This window comes from Hippopotamus amphibius, chromosome 16 (genome assembly GCF_030028045.1).
Source record: "Hippopotamus amphibius kiboko isolate mHipAmp2 chromosome 16, mHipAmp2.hap2, whole genome shotgun sequence".
Classification (NCBI taxonomy): Eukaryota; Metazoa; Chordata; class Mammalia; order Artiodactyla; family Hippopotamidae; genus Hippopotamus; species Hippopotamus amphibius.
This window is the reverse complement of record NC_080201.1, coordinates 54,512,100-54,537,593: the sequence shown is the minus strand read 5'-3', so window position 1 is coordinate 54,537,593 and position 25,494 is coordinate 54,512,100. Positions and strand designations below refer to the sequence as shown.

The window sequence follows — 25,494 nt, the reverse complement described above, 5'->3', positions numbered from 1 at the left end:
GGAGAAGCAGCTTAGTTTCAGATGGTCTCATCAGGCAATAAGCCTTTCCTGTGGGCGTTTCCATGTGACCCAGAGGGTCCAGCAGCTTCCATGATATATTTTTCACTTTCTTTTTTTAAAAACATAGATATATTTGACATACAACACTGTATAGACTTACAGTGCACAACAGATTGATTTCATACATTTACATTGCAAAATGATTGCCATTGTGGTGTTAGTTAATACCTCTATCACATCATAATTATCACTTCCTCTAGTGGTGGGAACAATGTTTATGATACAGTTTTGTTGTCTGTAACCACTATACTGTGTATTAGGTCTCTAAGACTTATTTATCTACTAGTTGTATATACCCTTGAATGACATTTCTCATTTCCCCAGCCCCCAGCTCCTGGTAACCACAATTTTACTCTGCTTTTACAATTTGGGTTATTTTTTTTTCAATTCTGAATTTTTATTTTTTTAAGGTAGGGGGTCAAAGTCTTATTTAAATTTATCTAAAAACTATTTAAAGAGCTGTCTAATCAATTCTTTTTTCCATTTTCTTTTTTAAAATTAAATTTAATTAAAACAGTTTTTGAGGTATAGTTGAGTTACAATATTACATTAGTTTCAGGTGTACAACAGTGATTCAAAATTTTTATAGTCGTACTCCATTTATACCTATTATAAAATATTGGCTATATTCCCTGTGCTGTACAATATATCCTTGTGGCATATTCATTTTATACGTAGTCATTTGTACCTTTCAATCCCCTACCCCTATTTTGCCCCTCCCCACTTCCCTCTCCCTACTGGTAACCACTAGTTTGTTCTCTGTATCTGTGAGTCTGTTTCTTTTTTGTTATATTAACTAGTGTGTTTTATTTGTTAGAGTCCACATATATGTGATAACATACAGTATTTGTCTTTCTCTGACTTATCTCGCTTAAGCATAACGTCCTCCAAGTCCATCCATGTTCTCCCAAATGGCAGAATTTCCACTGACAGACACTTAGGTTGTTTTCATATCTTGGTTACTGTGAATAATGCTGCAATGAACATGGAAGTACATATGTCTCTTCAGTAATCTGTTTTCATTTTCTTTGGATCTATGCCCAGAAGTTTTGTCACAGTTTAGGGTCCCCCTGGAGCGGTGTGCTAAGTCTGCCACAGTTGCATGGTCTGAGCCAGTTTTTTGAGTGAAGCAATTCCAACCGATTTCAATTCAGCACAGCATGTGCTGGGGCTGAAACACTCAGGCAGTCCCAGGTTTCAGCTCAGAGGCAGGTCCAGGCAGCTAGCATCTGTGATTTCAGGATTACCCGAAAAGCCAGCTGCTCTTCTTTGGCAGCAGCAAAGCCGAGACTCAGGATGGCCAGACAGCTATGTTCTGAGTTCAAGCAAGGCTTTCCCAAACCCTTTCCTCTTCGTCATTTTGAGAGTCCAAAATGACCCTGTAGAAAATATGCACACCAGGCTGGAGAAGCATCAGCCTCTCAGGCTCAGACATCTGATTTCCCAAGAGCCTAGCAGTAACGGAAAACAGCTTCTGAAAACTTCCAAAGTGTATCTCCATCTGGAGACTGTCTTTCTTTTCATGTTGTCTCCTTTTTCCCCTAGAGGTTCCAATAGGCAAGACTCATAGCAAAAAAGCAGCAGTTATGGAGACTTATTCTGTTCCTAAAACTCAGGGATTAAATTTCAACCTGCCCACCAACAGCAGAAAGCCAGAGTGTTGTGGCCCCTGACATTTATTCTTTGCAGCTTTCCCTGTCTGAGATGGTCCCTCTTTGTGAAGTTGTAAGCACAGAACATTTTAAGTCAATTTTACTCACACATCTAGGTGCAATAGCCACAAAAGACAAAGCCGTGCTTTGAAAAGTCCCCCCTTCCTCCCTCCCATGACCAATAAATTCAGCCCTTACAAGGTCAACATTACGGCTTGGGGGTGTGACAACTTTGTGAAGTTATCAGGGAAGCTTAGCATTTCCTTCCTAGGCCCTCTTTTTTTCTTTGGTTTATCTAAAGTTTTGTTCCTTGGGGTGAAGTCTGGAGAAAACCAGTCAGACACAGTTAATTCCCCGGCAACAACTGTGGCAACACGTGTGAAGTGTGTTTAGCAGGAAAGCCCACAGACACACAGCGCCCAAGATTTCCACTGCCAGCTGGTCACAGAGGCACGCTCTACCGAGCACGAATCCAAATTCCCGGTGCCCAGAAGGAAAGCAGGTGTTCAGCATCAGCCGCATTAACTGCACAAACAGTCAAGGAACAGTGAATCCCCATCATCAGTTGGGGAATGGTGAGGGAACCCTACCCAAATCCAAGTTCCCAGACGTCTTTCATGACCTTGGTAACAGGCCTTTCTGCAGACAGTGGTCTCAGACCTGCTGTTAACTCTTTTCGGCATAAGAGTTCTTAGGTGCGAGGCTCACCTTGTTGGGCCAGAAAGTAAGGGGGTGGTTAAAGATGATGGGGACAAATCAAAAGGACACAGAAGCCAGCCTAAAGGGTTCCCATGGCCAAATCTGGGTTCATTTGAGGATCAAAATAAATGACACACATTGACTAGATTAGAAATCCAGGAGTCTAGACACAAATCTGCACTCTGTTGTTCACTAAGACTTGAGGTGCAAATGAAGCCCCTACAACCCTGTGCTATAGTGTCAGCTGGTGACATGGCACTGCCACTTCTTTTTATGGCTGGGTCTGGTAAGGCTCCTGGTTAAAAGAGAAGACAGGTACAGCATAGCTCAGAAGCCCCTTCCCCAGATATTTCTTGGTTATAGTTGGCCTTTGAGAAGCCACTCACATGAGACTTAAGCACAGGAAGAAAAGGCATTTTATTCCCCAGAGGCAGTTGTAGGAGGAGGCACGGGCAGGCATGAGCTTCCGAGCATCCAATTGAGCTTCTTAAGAATCATCCAGGGAGGGGCTCCCTTGGTGGTGCAGTGGTTAAGAATCCACCTGCCAATGCAGGGGACACGGATTCGATCTCAGGAAGATCCCACATGCCGCAGACTAACTAAGCCCGTGCGCCCCAACTACTGAGCCTGTGCTCTAGAGCCCGCAAGCCACAACTATTAAGCCCGAGTGCCACAGCTACTGAAGCCCACATGCCTAGAGCCCGTGCTCTGCAACAAGAGAAGCCACAGCAATGAGAAGCCCTCACACCACAACGAAGAGTAGTGCCCGCTCGCCACAACTAGAGAAAGCCCACGCGCAGCAACGAAGACCCAACACAGCCAAAAATAAATAAATAAATTTATTTAAAAAAAAAGATATGAGTTTCTTAAGAAGTCCTTAATATCCTTTTCACATGCATGGAGCTTCTCTCCCATGTGGGTTCTGAGATGGACATGCAGATCTGAATTCCAAATAAGCCCGTACTCCACTCACTACATTCATGGCTTTTTCATTCTTATCACATTCCTGATTTTACAGGAGTCATCTCCTGAGAGAACTCTCAGATGAGTGCGAAAACAGCTATATGCAAAATCCTTTCCACACACATAGCACTTGTAGTGCTTCTCCTCCTTATGGACTCTAGTGAATAGGAAGGTATCTGCTCTCTCTGAAGCTCTTTCCACCCCTATTCACACTAAGTCCTCCTGCCTGAGTGCAACCTAAGTGGACTTGAGGAAGATCAGTTAAACTGAACTTGAAGAAACACTTTCCACGCTCACTGCATTTTAAGATTTCTCTCCAATGTGCGCCCTCTAGTGGACACAATGGGAGTTCTGATCAAATACCTCTCCACATTCCTCACTTGTTTAGAATTTCTCTCCTATAGTCCTGAAATACAAATGAGTGACCTAAAGCCACATCTCTTACCATGCACACTACATCTGTAAAACTATTATTCCTGTGTGAACTTAATGATGGCTGTAAGAGATAAGTCCCTTCTAAAGCTTTTACCACATTTGCTGTATTTATACTGTTTCCTCCCTGAGAGAACAAATTGATGTCTGGGAATACATGAGCTGATCAAAATCATAGCAACTATGTTCTCTGATCATAACAGAATCAAGCTAGAAATTAAACTAAAAAACAAAACAGAAAAATCTCCAAACATTTGGAAATGGAATGAAGATAAAAATACAATATATGAAAATCTAGGGGCGCTGAAAAGAAAATTCACACCACTACATTTTTACATTAATGAAGAATAAAGGTCTCAAAATAATAGTCAAAATCCCACTCAAATAACTAGGAAAAGAGCAAAAGAAGTCAAAAGGAAGCTCTAGAAAGTACAATTAAAAACAAAAATAAAGGAAAAGCAATGAAACCGCTGATCCTTTGAAAAAATCCATTGATAAGCTCGCTTGATAAGCTTCTAGCAAGACTGACAAAGACATTACCAATATCAAGGATAAAATGGGGGATATAATTACAGATGTTGCAGCCAATAAAAACTTAACAAAGGGCTTCTATGAACAACTCTATTCAGGTAAATTCAACAACCTAAAAAAAACAGACCAACTCTATGAAAACCAAACTACCTAAATTCACCCAATATGAAATAATCTCAATAGTCCCATAACTACTGAAGAAATTTAATCCATAATTTTAAAACTTCCAAAAAAAGAAATTTCTAAGCCCAGATAGTTTCACTGGAGAATTCCACTAAACATTTAAAGAATGAGCACGAATTATACACAATCTCTTCCAGAAAATGGAAGCCAATATTATCCTGATACCAAAATTAGAGTACAAAGAAAAGAAAAAGTTTATTTAGTCTGCAAGCATAGTTAAGGGAAAACTTGAAACAATCATACAAATGTGATTGTTAATTATGTTCAGTGTGATAACAGCTTTTTTTTTTTCAAGCAGGAAGTTTATTTTTATTTTTTTTAGAACTTTTATTGAGGTATTGACATACAATAAACTGCATATATTTAAAGTGTACAATTTGATGTTTTTTTCTTATTAGTAATGTATATATGGCAATCCCAATCTTCCAAATGATAACAGCTTTCTGATTTTGTAAAAAAGGTCTATATTTGTTATGCCTATAGGTGTAAAACAATACATCAGGCATTTGCTTTAAATTATTTCAGCATATAGAATAAAAAGGAAAAAAGGATAGATTAAACAAATGTGGCAAAATCTTCATCACTGTTAAATTTGGGTGAGGAATATATGGGAGTCCATCGTGTTTCCTTTTTTGACTATTTTGGACATTTTTCATAATTAAGAATTAAAATCTTGAATTTTTAAAGCCTGAATTTTACGGCTACTTGTGTGAACTAGGGCGACGGTTTTAACCCTTTCTCATGTTACAATGGGAATAACATCACTTACCTCACTGAGGCTTCAACATGGTACGAATGGTGCTCTTGAAGTATTCCTCAACGGATGTTAAGCTCTCTTCATAAGAGTCATATCCCTTCTGAGAATGGACAAGATGTTTAACCAAGAAAGGAAATCTTAACTTCCCTGGAATTTACTGAACTCTCCTCCTTCTGAAACAGGAGAAGGCAAATATGACAGAAGAACCCATAATACTGGATCTGCCTGCCCCTCCCACCCCAGCCACGTGCTGTCAGTGGGGTTGAATGGAGAGCTGAATTCCTACCTCCCCACCTCACTCCCACCACCCACAAAGATGAGGCCTTCCGGGCAGTGTTCTAATTCCCCCACTAGGCTGAACAGGGAGGGAAGAACTTTCAGCAGCAGAGGCAGTAGGAGTTGGCTCTCTGCCACTCTCTTCCCCACCTGTCACACCCCGCACCCCTGCCCCCCGCCACACACACACACACGCACACTGTCAAAAGGGCCCTGAGGAAAGGTGGACTTCCACTCCCACTTGGACCTGTGTACTACACCTGAACAGGTGACTTCCTGCCAAAAAAGATCAGATTGGATCCTAAGTCTTACAACATCATACCCCACATACCCAGGATACAATAAAAAATAAAATCACTCATCATACCAAGAACCAGAACAATCAGAACTTGAATGAGGAAAAACAATCAACAGACATCAACACCAAGACAATTTAGATGTTGGGATTATCTGAAAAGGATTCTGAAGCAATTACATAATCCTCCTTTTTGTCTCAGCTAGTTTGAGTTGGGTTTTCTATTTCTTACAGCTGAGAACATCCTAATGGTTATAAAGAACTGTGAGCTCTAGTAGCCCACACCAGTGTCTGGTGTTGGCCCTGGATTTCTGATGGTACCATGAAACTTGAGATACCACAGAACTTAAGTATCCAGTATGCTGGAAGGTGAGGTCCAGAAGAAAAAAATTGTGGGAACAATAAGGTCTTACTGTATAGCACAGGGAACTCTACTCAACATTCTCTAATAACCTACAATGGAAAAGAATCTGAAACAGATTCATCATTTATATATATACACATATGCATATATATACTTATACATATATATATATGAATCACTTTGCTGTATATTGGAAACTAACACAACATTGTAAATTAACTATACTCCAACAAAACAAAACAACTGTCGGAAACCATCCCCTACCTCCAGTAAATATACACTTGAGTAAATTGTTCAACCAAGCAAACCTGAAAACTACCGAAGCATCTGAGAAGTATGGGGTGGTGTCCAAAATGCCCTGTGCCTTAATAGCTTAGTTCAACATCCAAAACACATGTTATAATATGCTCCCCCCTCTTTTTGTACACCCCTTGTTCATGAAATTTTATGGAATGAAAACCAAGTTTCTCTTTTTTCATTCAGTTTGTTCCTGTCACCAAAGACCCAATAAAAGAAAAACAGTGAAACTTACACTATACACAACCGATGGTACACTGTCCAGAGAAAGTCTTAAATGATAAGACAAAAACTTGAGCCCTTTTCTGCTTGAAAAGTGAACCTGAGGAAGACAGGAGCCAATGGCAAAATCCAACACTCAAATTGCAGATTGTATGATTTTATGTATTTTTATTAAATGATCATTTCCTTGAATTAATTTTTAAAGCTTCTTCCAAGAATCCTTTTTCTAGTACGATTTATTGTGACTAATTGGGACTGAGCTCACTAAAATTTTCAAATGTTTGTCTTATTTATAATAGGTTTTCCTCTCCTTCAAGTGAGACAAATTCCAAGGCACCTGCTCTGTTCGCACTGCTTCCAGGCCACAGTCACACAAGCAGTAAACAGACTTCCTGTTCCCATGGAGTTTACATTCTAGTGTACATGGACTTTGCCATGTCCATCATTGTACTTTTGCTATAGTCCTGACGGTACTTCTCATTTTTAAAGTCTCTCCCCTGTGTAGGTTCTACTGAATGTGAAGGTTCTGACTGAAACCTACTGCATCATCCTTATGGGTTTTCTCTGCTATGCATTCTCTTGAGAACTGTGAGGACACTGGCCACAGTCGCACAACAAACAGGTCTCCTCCAATGGAATTCGGATGACTGTAAAAAATGCGGCTCCCTCTTGAATTCTTAAAATACAACATTTTATAAATAGCCCCTGCTCTGGGGGGTTTCTGATGAAAATGAGAAATCTGAGGTCTGCAGAACATTTTTACCACACTCGTCATGTGTACTGGATTGATCACCTCTATGGACCCTCTGATGAACTTGAAGACATGAACTCTTGCTAAAGCCCTTACCACAGTCAAAACATTTGTACGGCTTCTCTCCTGTATGGACCCTCCGATGGGCTTGAAGATGGGAGGTCTGACTGAAGCTCTTCCCACACATGCCACACTTATATGGTTTCTCTCCCGTGTGGATCCTCTGATGAACGTGAAGGTATGAGTTCCAGATGAAGCCTTTCCCACATTCTTCACACTTGTAGGGTTTCTCCCCTGTATGGACTCTCTGATGGGCTTGAAGATGTGAGCTCCAACTGAAACCCTTCCCACACACATCACACGTGTAGGGTTTCTCTCCGGTGTGGACCCGCTGGTGGTCTTGAAGATGTGAGCTCTGACTGAAGCCTTTCCCACATGTGTCACATCTGTAGGGCTTCTCTCCTGTGTGGACTCTCTGATGGGCCTGAAGATGGGAAATCTGACTGAAGTCCTTCCCACATGTGTCACATTTGTAGGGTTTCTCTCCCGTGTGGACTCTCTGATGGGCCTGAAGATGGGAATTCCGGCTGAAGTTCTTACCACACACATTACATTTGTAGGGTTTCTCGCCGGTGTGGATTCTCTGATGGGCTTGAAGGTTTGAGGCCTTACTGAAGTCCTTCCCACATACCTCACATTTATATGGTTTCTCTCCAGTGTGAACTCTCTGAAGAAGACCAGAGCTCTGACCAAATATCCTGTCACATGCCTTCCATTTGGATGTTTTGTCTCGAGGGTAGGCTGTCTGATAGGCTTGAGGTTGTGACGTCTGATTGAAGCCTTTACCACACAGCTCACATTTCTGGGACTTCTCTCCTGTGTTGTCTACACAGGGACTATTGAGGTGTAAGCTATGACTGCAGCCCTCTGCACACCTGCCACACCTATCCAGATTCTCCCCAGGGTGAATGGGCTCATTAGCAGGAAGGGAGGAGTTCTGATTGATGCTGTCAGCACACATCCGGCATTTGGAAGGTTTCTCCCCTGGGCTGGCTCTCTGATGGGTTTGCAGATGTGAGCTCTGACCTGAGCCCACCCCACACTCATCATTCCCATTGCATTTCCCTACTGTGTGAGCACTGTGATGAATGTGAAACACTGAGCTATAAGTGGTGCCCTTCCCACACTCACTACACCTACAGGGCTTCTCACCTATGTGCAGCTGCTGATGAAGTTCAAGATCAGAGCCAAGGCTGACATCTTTTCCACTCTCATCAGAAGTCTGCTCTCCTGAGCAGATGATGCTATTCTGGGATGTGTTCTTCACGAAGCCTTTTCCACGATCATTGTGGCCACAAGCCTTCTCCCTTTGGTGTACTTCCTGATCACCATGGTGATGAGAGATCCTTCTCGTGACACACTGATCACACTGACACAGTTTTTTTATGTCAGTTTGTTGCCACCTACTCTGATAATTCTGTGACTCTCTCAGATACATTTTCCTCCAGAAATCCCAGGAGGTCTGAATTGGAGACTCCTGATTTTTGATACTGTGGGAACTCTCCTCTTGAAGCTTTCCTACAGAGTTCTCATCTTCAGGAACCTGAGTAGATTCTCCAGCCCACACTTCACAGGAGGAATCACCTAGATTTGGCAACTTCTGGCCTTGTAGATTTAATATTGAGTCCTGAGTTCTGCTTAATTTACTTGTAAACTGTTCCCATATCTGCCAGCACATAAGGCCTTCACGTAAAAGCTGTCTGAATCCTACTTCTTGAAGAGTTTCTATCTCATTTGGGTTCCCGTGTCCTGGATGGATAAAGAGAATTCAGAGATGAAAGTGAGGACAAGTTCAGGTTTAAAAAATATCTCACAGGTCGAGAGTGTTGGGAGATCCTATTCAACCAGTGGAGAGTTCAGCTGGAATCTTAGTTTTTTCACATCTATGGAGACAAAGAGGTGATAAGTAGGCTCCTACCCACTATGTGTTAATGAGACTTATTTACAAGGTTGAGTCAAAAATTATCCACACTCTGCTTACATTAAAACTTCTGTTGGCTGCACTGTCTTATCAGCACTTTCCATTCAAGGCTACTGTCACCCCAGTCACTGCTGTGCAGGTGTGAATGTGTTACATCAGTTCATTCGTAATTGCAGTGCAAGCAAAAATGGATGCCCCACTTGCGATCTGCATAAAGAAGAGCAGCATGCAGTGATTTGTTTTTTGTGGTCTGAGGGTGTGCATGTCTCCACACTTCTGCCCACACTGTCAACACTCTGCAAAAACTTCGTTTTCGGGTGTTAAACCATCCTCCCTATAGTCCTGATCTTGTTCCATTGGACTTTCACCTGTTTGGTCCCCTGAAAGCAGCCCTACGAGGATGAAGATTCACTTCTGATGAAGAAGTGAAGACAGCAGTGCATTCGTGGCTCACAGCTCAGCCTAAAACATTTTTTAATGAGGGAATACGAAAGCTTGTTGACAGATGGGCAAAGTGTATTGAAAAGCAAGGAGATTATGTCAAAAAATGATGTACTTGTCTTTTCTAAAAGTTAATTAAAATAAATTCTATAGCCAGAGTGCGGATAATTTTTGACTCACCCTTGTAAAACTAATATACCAAGACTTATGTATGAGGTCAGAATTAGAAATACAGGGGTACAGAGCAGGGGACATTCTCAGCAAAAGTGAAAAGAAGAGATTTGCAAAGGGAAACATCTCCTTGGTCCTGATAATGAAACCATGAGATGATAACTTTATTTCCTTAATTTAGCCATTAAATGCACATGTTAATACACAGGCTAGATTTGAAAGAATTATTTCAGTTATGTCCTAACACATAATATTCAACCAGTGAACATTACAACTGGGGGAGAAAAAAAACTAGAAAACTTATTCCCTTAACTGACACATCCTATGGAAGTAAAAAATCCTATGATAATTATTGTCACTTATTTTGGCTGAATTTTCTGATAAACTAATATTATCTTCCAGGTTTTGTAGATGTGTATCTGCAAATACCAAACGGTGCTGTGATAGCCAGCATACAAGACAGCCCCCAATGATCCCTGCCTCCTAGTATCCACACCCTATTGAAGTCCCCTCCACAACATATCAGGATTGGTCTACAAAGCGAACAGAATACAGCAGAAGTGATGGTGTGTCATTTCCAAGGTTATGCCTTAAAAGACGTTGTGGTTTCTGCCTTCCAATCCCTTGGGTACAGGTAGCTTGGGGAAACCAGTTGTCATGTTTTGAGGATACTCAGGCAGCCCTAGGGAGAGGCCCACTTGGCAAGAAACTGAGGCCTCCTGCCAACAGCCAGGCAAGAACTGAAGCCTCCTGCCAACAACCCTGTGAGTGAGCCCATCCTTCAGGCCCATCAGGCCTTCAGAGGACTGCAGCTCTAGCAGACTCCTTGAGATCTTATGAGACTGTGAGCCAGAACCACCCTGCTAAGCTGCTCCTAGATTCCTGACTCACAGAAACTGTAATGCCTGTAGCTTTTTTTTTTTTTTTTAGGCTCTTTATTGGAATATAATTGCTTTACATTCTTCTACCAGTTTTTGAGGTACACCAAAGTCCATCAGCTGTATTTATACACATATCCCCATATTCTCTCCCTCCCGTGACTCCCCCCTGCCCTCCCCGTCCTGGGCCTCTAATGCCTATAGCTTCAAGCTGTGAAATTTAAGAGTAATTTGTCATACAGCAACTGATGGCTAATACAAGTATAGTACCACAGAAATTAAAATTAGGTTAGACATTCATCAGATTAACAGTGTTCTGAATTAGTCCTTTTATCACACTGGTGTATTCTGCACTCATGAGCTGTCTGCCGGAGGACTGGACAGTGAGAGCTACTTAGCACCACCCTCTATGAGCTGCCAGGACTCAGACCTGCGTGGTTCTCACCTGAACACCCATCTCCTTGGGATTCTGGCTCCATCACCCAAAGCTTCTCTTCTTTCCCCAACTGTAGTATCGTATCTAATTTGAAGGGTTGATTTCCTGTGAAAAAGAAATGGCACCTATATAAAGTGAATACACTAAAGGCAAAATTTTTAATTCCAATACTACAATCTTCATGTGTCTAAATAACATTTTTCCAAATTCTGATTGTGACCTGGTGTAATAAATACCTCTTATGTTGTGATCCGGTACACAAAGACACAGATGTACATCACTGAATCAAGTGACTGAATGACCCGATCCTAACCATTATCTACTTTTTATCACATCTCCTTTGTTGTCTTTTACTCACAATTTCTGTTGCACTATATGCAGTTCCTGACAAGAAACTATGCTATTTCCATCCTATTTCATTACATGCAATAATGATGCAATTTGCTAATTGACTTTAAAACCCCACCAAGATGTTGCAACTACAATTTGAGAAAATAGACAAGGTGTAGACGAGATGTCCCATGGGAATGAGGAAATTCAAGCCCCCAGATTCAGGGAAGCATTTCAAGAGCCCCTAAGTCTTAAACATTTGAAACCAAGGCACTCCTGAGGGTTGACAGTCACAGGGCCCCCTTCCTCACCCACTGAGAGCAGGTTCCACAAGTTCTCCAGCATCACGTCTTGGTACAGTTTCCTCTGGGCGGAATCCAGCAGCCCCAGCTCCTCCTTGGTGAAGGTCACAGCCACATCCTTGAAGGTCACCACCTCCTACAATATCAAGCACACATAGCCTCAATCTTCAGATCAGTGGCCACTGGGAGAGAGGTGGCACTGAGTGGGTAGAGAGGATGGATGGGAAGTTGTTCTGGATCCTGGGGGCCTTGAGTCTACCTTATGTAGTTTCCTCCTCTTCTCCGTCCCACATGTCAATTCCACATGCTAAATAGTGAAATATATTTATGATAGTTGATTTTTTTTTTTTTTTTGGCTGTGCCTCACAGCATACAGGATGTGGGATCTTAGTTTCTTGACCTGGGACAGAATCCATGCCTCCTGCAGTGGAAGCTCAGAGTCCTAACTAACCACTGGCCGCCAGGGAATTCCCTTACGATGTTGCTCTAAAATCCTCGTCAGATGGATGAACCTTGAAGACATTATGCTCAGTGAAGCCAGCCAGTCACAAAAGGATTATGTGTGTGATTTCACTTATATGAGATACCTAGAGTAATCAAATATACAGAAACTGGAAGTAAAATGATGGCTGCCAGAGACTGAGGGGTGTGGGGGGATAGGCAATTACTGTTTAATGGGTATGAAATTTCACTTTGAGAAGATGAAAAAAGTTTTGGAGATGTGTGGTGGTGATGGTAGCACAACAGTGCGAATGTACTTAAAACCAAGGAATTGTACACTTTAAAATGGTTAAAATTGTAAATTTTATGTTATGTATATTTTACCACAACAAAAAATGTCAATCAAGAGGTGAATGAATAACCAAATTGTAGTATATCCATGCGATGAAATACTGTGCAGCAATAAAAAGGAACAAACTATTGACCTGTGTTCAAAAATATTCTGATAAACACATGAAGCTAGACACAAAAAGAGCACATACTGTATAATTCCATTATTGTGAAGCTCAAGAAAAGATGACTCTAACCTGTAGTGACATAAAGTAAATCAGTTTTTGCCTACAGCCAGTGATGTGGGATTGGGATTAACTGGGGCACCAGGGAACCTTTTTGGTGATGGAAATGGTCTACATCTAGATTGTGGCAGTGGTCACATGGGTATGTATATTTGTCAAAATTGATCAAATACATTTACTATATGTAAATTATATGTAAATTTCACCTCAAAAATGATTTTTTTTTTTTTTGGCCTCGTGGCATGTGGGATCCTAGTTCTCTGACCAGGGATTGAACTCATGTCCCCTGCATTGGAAGGCGAAGTCTTAACCACTGGACCACCAGCGAAGTCCCTCAAAAATGATTTTACAAGACACAAAGAAAAAATAGACAAACCACAGAATGGAAAAAAATTATTCACAGTACGTATATCTAACAAAGGACCTGAACTCAGAAAATATAAAGAACTCCTTAATAATAAAGAGCAGAAGCCAAGTTTTTAAATGGGCTAAATATTTCAACAAACTTTTCATAAAGGATATGCCAATGGCAAAAACTCGTCAAAAAGTTTTCAACATCATGCATCATGAGGGAAATACAAATTACAGTCACGGTGAGATGTCATTTCACTAGAATGGCTAAAATAAAAAAGATCTACAACACCAAAGACAGCAAAGAGGGAAAGCAAACTGAAACTTGCATGCCCCGCTGATGGGCTATCAAATAGTACAAGCACTTTGGAAAACAGTTTATATTCACCTACCCTACAAACCCAGTCATTCCACTTCTAGATGTTTACTCAGAGATATGAAAACACATGTCCTCAAAAAAACCTGTGTAAAATGCTCTTGGGAGTTTTACGCATTAACAATTAAAAGCTGCAAACAACTCAAAGGTCCTTCAAAAGGATAAACAAACTGTGATATAGTCATAAAATGGAATACAATAAAAAAGGAATGAATTACTGACACCTGCAACAGCACAGATGAATCTCAAAAACATGCTCAGTAAAAGAAGCCAGACACTGAGTACATACAGTATGATTTCATCAATTATATTTAATTTGAAAACAAATCTAGTGATATGATGACAGATTAGAACAGTAGATGCTTCTCAGGTAAGAAACTGACTTGAAAGAGACATGAGAGAACTTTTGGGGGTACTGTAAATGTTCTATTTCTTGCTTTGGGCAGTGGGCTAATGCAATTATACAACTTTGAAAATGGGGTATACTACTGTCATTGACCTGACACTTAAGATCTGTGTTACTTAATTTTTGTAAGTAAATTATATTCTGTGTTGTAAAGCCCTATGCAAAAATGTTATGAATCAAAACAAAATTTACTCAGAGGCACAGCAGTCTGTATGCTTCACTGTGGCTTCTGAATGGTTAGATATAAAAAGTAGAAACTCTTCTGAGACAATAAATAAAAGAAAGCTGAACCAGAAAAAACTCGTGATAAAATTAAGTGAAAAAAATGAAACTGAAAATTGGACATATACTGTGATTCTAAGTATAGCTGATTTACAAGCAGTGTAGTAATTGGACTTTTTCAAATTTTCGACATCTATGAATTTATATACTATTATTTGTGAAATGAAGATGATAAAATAAAACAAACCAAAACTAAAAGCAAAATCAAAAAACAGAACCATAAAAAAGCAAGTACCTGGCATATAACGAACACTTGTTTTCTTTCTTTATCTTCCCATGGAAGAGGAAAAAAATGTACCTAATAGAGAACAGACCTGCGGTTGCCAAGGGGGAGGGGGATGTGGGAGGGATAGATTGAGAGTCTTGGATTAGCAGATGCAAACTATTATATATAGGATGGATAAACAACAAGGTCCTACTGTACAGCACAGGGAACTCCATTCAATATCCTGTGATTAAAACCATAATGGAAAAGAATATGAAAAACAACGTGTGTGTCTGTGTAAATGTATGTGTGTGTCTGTGTATATATGAATCACTTTGCTGTACAGCAGAAATTAACACATTGTAAATCAATTATACTTCAACTTTTTAAAAAAGATATATCTAATCTTTGAGAAAAGAGATGTAATTTTAAGAGAGAAAACTCAACTCACCTGGAACTTGGTCATTTTCTCCTGCCCCTTCTGGGGAAGGGTAGAGTCCTGGGAAGACACAACTGGCAAAGGAGAAAGAAGCATGAGACGTGGGTCCAAGCCCATGTGGCTGCTCTGTGTGAATCACCAGCCCCCAGCCAGGGGCCCCTGCAGTGAACAATCTGCTCAAGTCTAAGCAGCAAGGCTCAGAAGAGTCCCTTGGGGGTTCCAGGGGCCAGGGACATCGTTCTCGTCCTGGGTATCTGGGGAAATGAAAGGCAGTGGAATGTACTGGTATGAGAGTGGACTCTGGGGCCAACAGGTCTGGGGTCAATCTTGGTACTGCTACTGTGACCTAATAAACTGGCTTCTGCCCCCAGTTCCTGACACAGGGCTCCTGAAAATCTCGTAGTGTCCTGGATGCTAGGAGCGTCTTTTCTTCTAATGAGGTGACTCTTGGTGGGCTCCTGGATGGGGGCTGGTCAGCGGAAAGACCAAACCGTGATTAGATGCTTGGAATTTTCAGCCACACCCCCGCTCTCCAGAGAGGGGAGAGGGGCTGGAAATGGAATTAATAGTTGATCACGCCTAAGTGAGGAAGTCTCCATAAAATCCTAACAGTATGGGGTTCGCCTTATGGCACATCCTTTATCATAGCCTTTAACAAACTAGCAAATGTTAAGTGTTTCTCTGAGTTCTGTGAGCCACACCAGCAAATGATCAACTCCAAAGGGGAGGAGTCGTGGGAACCTCTGATTTGCAGCCAAGCCAGACAGAAGTTGTGGGTAACCTGGGGGCTTTCTACTTGCAAACGGCATCTGAAGTGGGGAAGGGCGATCTCGTGGGACTGAGCCCTAACCTGTGGCATCTGACGCTATTCCAGGTAGAGAGTGTCAGAATTGAGCTAAATTGTGGGGCGTCCAGCTGGTAAAGTAGAATTGCTCGGCGTGGGGAGAAACCCACCCACATCTGAGGTCAGAAATGTTGTGAATGTGCAGTACTGGGAGAATAAAGAGGAAATACAGGAGGAAGGCTGAGTTGTTCTTACACAGCTGCTAACTCTGCTTAAGTTAATGAACCTCCTTTTGCCTCAAATCTGTCACCTGCAAAACGAGAACAGTGCTTCCTTACAGGATTGGTCAAATGTGTGTGAGTAGAGGGAAACTTAGAACTGATTGCACTGCAGAAAAGCAGGTAATATTATACATCATAATGCTGCCCTAGCAGGGACTTCCCTGGTGGTCCAGTGGTAAAGACTCCGTGCATCAACTGCAGGGGCCACGGGTTCAATCCCTGGTTGGGGAACTAAGATCCCACATGCCGCCCGGTGAAAAAAAAATTTTTTTTAATTAAAAAAAAAAAAGAAAAATATTTGCCCGGGCAAATATCTTTTGCCATCATTTCCAATAAAGGAGTCTTTTATAACATCCAAATTTCAGAGACTGTACAACACTCTGTCCTAAGAAATTCACCTTTATCTGTGACAAGTCCATAGTTCTGATTGGCTATATTACTTAATAATTTCTGGCCCTGTAATGATATTTCACTATCAGCACCTGGTTTTATAAAAGGTATAAACACTTGTGAATTTCCTTCTCACAGCCAGAAAAGTCTTATTGGCATAATCCCCTCTGCCATGTTGACTGCAGTAAAGAAAAACTATTTTAAAACATGACTACTAGTTTGTTTTCGTTTTAAACAAAACCCCGAAAGAATGTCTCAATGAACAATACTGTAGTGGCCATAACAGATCCTAATTTATAAGGGCGCTTTGGGAATTAAGTGAGAAGTCCAATAGCCCTGAATATGCAAGTCCATCCAGACAGAAAGTAAAATAGTGGTTGCCAGGGGCTGGGAGGGCACCAAGTGAGAGGTGACAGCTCAGGAGCATGGGGTTTCTTCTGGGGATAATGAAAATATTCTGAAATTAGCCCGTGGTGATGGTTGTACAATCTTGCAAGTACACTAAAATCCAGTGAGTTGTATACTTTAAAAGGGTGATTCTTACGGTATGTGAATTACATCTCAAGTTAAAAATTGGGGGCAAAAAAAGAGCCTTGGCTCAGTGCCTGGCACATAATACAAGCTCTCAATAAGTAATGGTATGATGATTATTGCTCCCATTTAATGGATAAAGAAGCTGAAGATTCATGAGATTAAGTTACGGCTCATCGCAGAGCTGGTGAGACCTGACTAACCCGAATCCAACTCTGACTCCAGAGCCCGTGCTCTTAATTCAGTCACGGTGTCTCCAATCACAAACACGCAGAAGAGATGGGAGGGGTGTCCTTGGGGAGGAGAGAAAAGAGAATTGGAGGGTATAGACTCTGCTGAAAGTGACCTGCTGAGCGATACGGAGCCAGACCATCAGGATGTTACTGACTCTTTCAACAGCTCTTTGTGTCTATTTCTACATCTATACAATGGGGATAAGGAAAATATCGCGCTCATAGGGTTCACAAGAGGTTTCAGTGAATACAGGCAAATAAGTGTTCAATGTATATAGCACCTCAAGTTTCTGGGTCCTGCTGCTTTAAGCAGAAGTACTCCAGTAGGGATTAGAGTGATGTATCTGCTCCCCAAGGCTTGGAAGACAGATCGTTCATAACACCCATCTCCCTTCCTCTGGCCCTGCTCTGCTCATGGCTTTGCAAGGAGACCTGACAAGTCGCAGGATTTAGTGGGAGAAAGCAAGTGAGGTCTGGGGTACCTGGCTCAGCTCTGCTCACTTCTTACCCTTCAAACCCCAGCCCGAGAAGTCTTTGCTCGCCTGGGGGTCGTTGAGGAGATAAGGAGCGGTTAAGCAACTGTTTTGCCTCTGAGATGATTAACACACCTTTTTATTCTAGAATATAATGAGTGCTCAAAACACATGGAATCAAAGGATGACTGAAGACACTTCCTCGTGCAAGGATTGGACTGGTCCATCTCAGAGGTTCCTCTGAGCTGTAAAATTCTGAGGCTGTTCCTGATTGGAAAGGGGAGAGGATGAACTGTATCTTCCAATTTTTCCCTCTGGGTTTCTTTCTTTATTTTGGGGGGGGACAGGGGGAGCTGCGCCTCGCAGCTTGTAGGATCTTAGTTCCCCGACCAGGGATGGAACCCGTGCCCCCTGCAGGGGAAGCTCGGAGTCTTAACCACTGGACCACCGAGGAAGTCCCTAGGTTTCTTTTTTTATCTGTTTTGCTCAAGCAACACCAAGGTCATCCTTAAAAGTAAAATATTGATAAAAGGGATAATCATGGGCTCTGCACAAGGCAACCCCTATTTATTTACTTATTTATTCATTTAACACAATCAGATACTTACTCAAACGTCATTGTCCTCAGAGTTCTTCATATACTTTAAATCCCCTGCTCCGCCGCTTCCCTTCTTCTCCAGTTGACACTCCTTTTACATTTAGGGTCATCCCTATCTTATTAATACACATTTTAGTTATTCATCTTGCTTATATCAATCCACCTTTTTGCAGTGTAAGCCAAATTGTTTTGGTCTCTTTCTCCAGTGCCTAGAACAGTTCATAGCACGTAGCAGGCACTCAACACAGATTCGTTTTTAAAAAAAGAAAAAAAAGTGAATGACTGAGGGGACTTCCCTGGCGGTCCAGTGCTTAGGACTCTGTGCTTCCACTGCAGGGGGCACGGGTTCGATCCCTGGTCCGGGAACTAAGATCCTGCAAGCCATGAGGTGCAGCCAAAAAAAAAAAAAAAAAAGGTGAATGACTGCATGAATAGTTGATAAAGATACATCCTGTATTATATTAGCTGAGAGCCTCATTACTACTCCTGAAGACCATTCATTTATTCACTCATTCAGGAAATACTTACTGATTGTCTAGCATGTACCAGGCACAATTCTGTATGTTAAAGATACAGCAGTGGATAAAATCCCTGCTCTCATGAAGCTGATATTATAGTAGAGGAGATAGGTAATAAACCAGCCAACAGATAAGTACATAATGTGCTAGGCAGTGAGAGACACTGCTAAGAAAAATACGGCAGGGAAAACGAGGATGGAGAGAGATGGGGAGGTGCTATTTTAAGAAGGATGGTTTCAAGTCTAGTGCTATAGTTCCTGGGTGAGTGACCTTGTGCAGATCAATTATCCTCTTGCGCCTCATTTGTAATAACGTGGGGATAATAACAGGGTTGTTTTGAGGAGTAAATGAGTTAATACATGAAAAGCACTGGAAACTGCCTGACTCATAAATAAACCTTTGCCAGGTTATTGTTATGACCTGGTTATGAATTCAGAAATGGTGCATCAGTCCTGATTTGGTATAAGTAAATTTGTTTTAGGACATGAAAAGTATTATCGATAACTGTATACCAACTTGTGAATACTCTGAAAAGCTGTGGCTTCTGAGTACTGCCAAGAGTGAGTGAGATAAAAAAACAAGTAACAGCTACATGGATGGTTTTTATTGTTTTGTCACTTGATCCATTTTCAGGAATTCAAAAAACCATCTCTCAGAGCTGCAGGCCCTTGCAGCCAGTTACCAACTGAAACACCTATACCCGCCACAAACACTTAACTGAATAACTTCTCTTTGTAAACCTCGTCACAGTGCTGGGCACACTGTAAAGAATATGACACAGTCCCCACAACATAGGACTCGAGATTGACTGGAAACCAAGAACAAATTAAATCCCAAATGAGCACACAAAATCCATCACCTTCTTTAACTGCAACTCTTTCAGGGCCCCTAGCTTTCTCACTAGCCACCATTCTCCTAGTTACCATGTGAGAACTTTGGAACCGATAATGTCCTCTCTCCCTTGACCTCTATGTATTTATGGTAATCTAGTATACATCCTCTTGACTCAAGGTCTGGATTTTGTATTGAAATACTCAAGGAAAAAAAAAAAAGGAGGGTGCATTATGTACGACTGACAAAAGGTATACAACAGTTGAAGGTTGACAAGGGTTGATGACTATGTGAGAATTCATTATATTTTCTGTATGTTTGTGCTCAAAAGGTGCATAATTACAAGTTATCAAGTATAAAAGGACTACAAGTACGATAACATTTTTGAGAAGCATAGGAAACTATGTATACACAAAGAAATAACTAAAGAGAAATATATTAACATGGTTACAGTCATCTCTACATTCTAGATACTTGTTGGCTTCCTTCATCTATTTCTCAGGTTCCCTATGAAGAGCACAAATTCTATAATCAGAATATGAACATAATATCATATAAAATAACAAGAAATTAATTAAATGAGCACAGGCTTCAGGTCCTCAAAGGTCCGAAATTATTACCAAGTGACCCTCCCTCCTTCAGTCATAGGGGTATTTACCATGTTAGGGCTGAAGAAGAGTGTTACCCAACCAACACACAGCAGAGCTAATCCACTGACACCGCGTAGTACAGCATTTATTATTGCAGGACGCCAAGCAAGGAGAACAGGCAGCTCATGTTCAAAAGACCCAAACTCTCTGATGGATTTCAGGGAAGGGTTTTTAAAGACAGTGTGAGGGAGGGGGTCAGAGATGTGTGATCAGCTCGTGCACAATTCTCTGACTGGCTGATGGTAAGCTAATATGGTGCTGTTTCAGGAGTCTCAATCATCAACCTGGTTCCAACCCATCTGGAGTCTAAGTGTTGATGGTCAGTGTGTAGTTAACTTCCTCCACCTGGTGGAGGGTTTAGTATCTGCAAAACAACTCAACGATGTAGCTCAGGATATTATCTCTAGCCCTTAAGGCGGAACTAAAGGTCCTCCTTGACTTTGTCTTATGGCTAAACTATTATTTTTGTCTTGTTTGACTATTTTCCTTTGCTTTTGCATTTTCTCACTTCTCTGAATAAACTTGCTCTTTGGAACTCAGGGAAGGCCTAGCCGACTAAGGCTTTTTTTTTTTTTTTTTTTTTTAATAAATAAGATGAAGGACACGAGGTGGGTAGGGGGGGATCTGTCCCCAGGAAGGCCCCACAGGGTCCAGTTTGGTTTCAAGAGCATGGCTTAAGGTCAAGAACTCAGGCTGCCTGGGTTAAAATTCCCGGGTCTGTCTCTTCTCTGTTGTTTGATTTTGAGAAAATTATTTAAATTCTTCACCTATCAACATTCTCATCTGTAAAATACAGATAATAACCATATCTTTGTTATGAAGATTAAGCTAATTAATGCATATAAAGCCTGTAGAAGAGTATCTAGCATTCAATATGTTAACAATTATTCATCAACACTTCTCCTCCAACCCATTTATTCTAAACATTTGAACATCTGCCCAGTGGGAAAAAACCTACTGAGTGATGGAAATCTGTTGCCCAATTGAGAGCAGAAATAACACCACATGATAAATTCGCTCAGTTGGGGCAACAGTACCAGGAGTCATGCGTCAGTCCCTCCTCTCTGCATCCTCTTTGAGAAATCAGGGTGGGGAAAGGAAAGATATCATAATTGTGTCTCAGGTCCAGGATAAATCACAGCGGACATCCCCAGGCGCCAGCTGTGGGTGAGACCCAGTCCTTCCTTTAAAAAAGATGGAGGCGGGGGGAGTCATTAGGAACCCACGAAAACCCTCTCTTCCCACGGTGGTCAGAAGGGAGCCTGATGGCTCTGCAGCTGGAGCTCAGAACCCACCATGGGCTCAAAGAGGCCTTCAGGGACTGAGCGCTTCTCGGAAAGAAAGAAAAGACTAAGAACGGCTGATCGCCTTTTCGCGGGTGCCAGCGATCGATACTCAGCATTTTTACATCTATTTACTTCACGTAAGTCTCACCACATGCCTATGAGGGAGGTACTACTATTAACTCCACTTTACAGACGAGAAACGGAGAAATTAAATAACTCTACGAAGAGTATATCCCTAAGAGACTGCAGAGCGTGCAGAAGGTGGGGGAGGCGAAGGAAACCGAGCGCCTGAGAGACTCTCAAACCCGGACATCGCGACCCCGGCCCGCCTCCAACTCTGGGACGCGCGAACCGACCCTAATACCCAGGCGACGAAAACCGTCGCCCCTGCCTTCCACGGCTTCCATTCCCCCAAGGGCGAGGACGGCACCTGCAGATTCCACGCCCAGGCAGGCTCGGAAGGGACGCAGGTTCTAGGCACTGACTCACCTCCCAGAAGGTACCGAAGACCGCGGCCTCTCGTTCCTGTAGCGGAAGTGGCTGGACCACACTTCCCAGAATCCTCCAGGGGAACAAGAGCCACAGCCCCACCCCTCGGGAGCGGAAGTGGCTCTGCTGGACTACACTTCCCAGAATCCTCAGCAAAGTAGAGCCAGTTTAGCTGGTTCCGTTCGGTTCAGTTAATTCGCAGGCGCTTTTAGCGCCTGATCTTACTATTTTTCCTTCCTTACTTGTTTTCTGGAGGATTTTAATTACGTTATTAATAAGTGTGACTGAAATGTAAATGTGGCTGTATGGGAAAGAAAGGCGAAGAGAGGCTCTCGGACTTGGTTTATTGCCTTCTTTACTCTACTTGTGCCTGGATGCATCTGGACACCTGACAACGTTTACCTGACAGGAGCTATTCATTCCACGATGCTAAAAACGTAGGAGAAGGAAAAGTAAACTTTGATCAAGCCACACAACAATTAACAAAAATTTCCCATTTTTGCTTGTTTTTAATTGCTCATTTTGAAATCTGGGGTTTTCTGGCAAATAGAAGAAGATGCACTAGCAAGAAGTGAAGGAAATACTGTAATTTGAAAAAGCCTAGAATACAGGCATACCTCAGAGGTATTTGGGGTTAGAGTTCAGACCACTGCAATAAAGCAAATATTGAAATGGAGTCGCATGAGTTGAGTGTGCATTATGTGTTAAAAAATGATGTACGTACCTTAATTTAAAAATAATGCTGTTGGGAAAATGGCACCAGTAGACTTGCTTATGAAGGTTTGTCACAAACCTTCAGTTTGTAAAATTATCATAATACAATCATCATACATAAAATGTTTTTATTTTTCTTCAAGTTGGTCTAAATCAATGAGCTATTATTCAAAAAGTTGGTGTGGAAATGCATATCCTGCTCAACTAACTAACAAATTCAACTCTTTTTTTTCAGTTTTATGGGGTATAATTGACAAAATTGTAATACTTAAAGTATATGTGATCTGGGATTTCCTAGGTGGCACAGTGGTTAAGAATGCAAGGAACATGGGTTTGATCCCTGCTCCAGGAAGATCCCACATGCCGCGGAGCAACTAAGCCCATGCGCTGCAACTATTGAGCCCATGTGCTGCAACTACTGAAGTCCACGCACCTAGAGCCTATGCTCTGCAACAAGAGAAGCCACGGCAATGAGAAGCCCGAGCACCACAATGAAGAGTAGCCCCCGCTCGCCACAACTAGACAAAGCCCATGTGCAGCACTGAAGACCCAACACAGCCAATAAATAAATTTAAAAATTTATTAAAAATAAGTAAAATATATATCATCCGGGGACTTCCCTGGTGACGCGTGGCGAAAAATCTGCCTGTCAATGCAGGGGACATGGGTTTGAGCCCTGGTCTGAGAAGAACCCACAAGCCACAGAGCAACTAAGCCCGTGCACCACAACTACTGAGCCTGTGCTCTAGAGTCCATGTGCCACAACTATTGAAGCCTGCGTGCCTAGAGCCCATGCTCTGCAACAGGAGAAGCCACTGCACTGAGAAGCCCACGCACGGCAACAAAGAGCAGCCCCCACTTGCCGCAACTAGAGAAAGCCCACACACAGCAATGAAGACCCAACGTAGCCAAAAATAAATAATAAATCTTTTAAAAAAGATAAAGTATATGTGATAAATTGAAATATATATACATCGTGAAAGGATTCCCACGATCAAATTAACACATTCATCACTTCACATAGCTACCTCTTTTGGGGGGAGGGGAGTGAGAACCTTTAATATCTACTCTCTTAGCAAATTTCAACTATACAATACTGCATTATCAACTATAGTCACGTTAGATCCTCAGACCTTATTCATCTTAAAGCTGAAAGTCTGTGCCCTTTTTATAACCAACCTCTCCCCAGTCCCCAGACAAGCACCACCATTATACTCACTGTTTCCAATAAGTCTGTCCTTTTTTTCCCCTTAGGTTCCACATATAAGTGATACCATGCAGTATTCGTCTTTCTCTGTCTTATTTCATTCAGCATATGGCCTACAGTTTCATTCATGCTGTCACAAATACTTCTCCATACATATTTCCTGTGTACCAATGGTTAGAATTAGAAGTTTAATTCGATTCAGGTTTATTTTTGTTTAGAAAGAATACTTCATGGGTGCTTCTGTTTGTATCTATTACCCTAACTGGAAGCTGCCAAGATACCCTAAAAGAAAATAAGACAAGAAAATGTTTTCTACCAAATATCAAGACTTGTTGCAAAGCTATGGTAACTGAAGCAGTGTGGTATTGGTAATATTGTAAAAGAGACCAATCAAAAAGAATTGAGAGCTAAGACATCCATCTAATCATATATAGATTACTGATTTTCTTCAAAAGTGGCACTGCAAAGTAGTGGGGAATAAGAAAATTTTTCAGTAACTGGTATAGGAACAACTGGATATTCATATGGTGAATAATCAAGTTGTGTGGGAGGCAATATAGACCTTACTTTGAAGATTTGTTGATATGTTGATTTTAATTCTGTCACCTACCAAAAAATAAAGAAAAAGGAAAGAAAGAGGGAGGGAGGAGGGGCAGAGGGAGAGAAAGAGAGACAACTGATAAAATTTGAATAAGGTCTTAAGGTTAGATGTTATGTATCAATATTCAATTTTCCTGAATGCTATACTTGTGTTGTAGATACATAAGTAAATATCCTTGTTCTTACAATATTACTTAAGCATTTAGATGCAGAGGGTAAGAGGTCTGGAACATACTCATGGTTAAAAAAAAGTGTATGTCAACATGTGTGTGCACATATACACATTCACAGACATTAAGAGAATAATGACTCAAACATGTTAACTGATGAATCTCAGTAAAGGCTACATGAGAGATTCTATATAATTTTTAGAATATTTGGAAATTTTTACATTATTTCAAAACAAGAAGTTTAAAGAAATGTAAAAATTTATGTGAAGCAAAATCCCATCATTTAGAGATAAGTAAAAATACTTACCTTTTTTAAAAAATGAGATCACACAAAAATCCCATGCTTTGCGTTTTTCCAGGTTAATGTATTCTGGACATCTTCCAACATCCATAACAATTTGCACTGGATAAATAAATCATAAAATACTTTGGCACCCCAACTGATTAGTGGCATGTTTGCTATTATAAACAATGATGCAATGAACGTTCCTTTACATACATATGCGGCAGATACATATTTACTTCTGAAGATCAAAGGTTCATCTCTGGGGATCTATTCCTTAATTTTAATCCAATATGAAATAAAGCAATATGAAATATGAAATAAAGCAATCATATTACAAATTCTTAGCTACTGGAAATT

General features: G+C 41.3%; 1 protein-coding gene across 5 annotated transcripts in view; it reads right to left on the bottom strand.

Moving 5' to 3' along the window:
• Nucleotides 1-24,256, bottom strand: part of ZNF233 (zinc finger protein 233) — a 75,050-nt gene extending 50,794 nt beyond the window's left edge. For 2 of the 5 annotated variants that reach the window (XM_057712033.1, XM_057712036.1), the window contains exons 1-7: nt 22,161-22,198; nt 18,397-18,760; nt 15,109-15,170; nt 12,031-12,157; nt 11,399-11,494; nt 6,745-9,291; nt 5,290-5,377 (exon numbers count right to left, since the gene is read on the bottom strand). In XM_057712033.1, coding sequence (XP_057568016.1) covers nt 7,424-9,291; nt 11,399-11,494; nt 12,031-12,157; nt 15,109-15,123 — 2,106 coding nt within the window. In that variant the 5' untranslated portion in view covers nt 15,124-15,170; nt 18,397-18,760; nt 22,161-22,198 and the 3' untranslated portion in view covers nt 5,290-5,377; nt 6,745-7,423. Of the gene's footprint in view, nt 1-5,289; nt 5,378-6,744; nt 9,292-11,398; nt 11,495-12,030; nt 12,158-15,108; nt 15,171-18,396; nt 18,769-22,101; nt 22,132-22,160; nt 22,199-24,093 lie in introns of those variants that run through there. The other 3 variants (XM_057712034.1, XM_057712037.1, XM_057712035.1) reach the window with 3 other exon arrangements.
• Nucleotides 24,257-25,494: the final 1,238 nt, after the last annotated feature.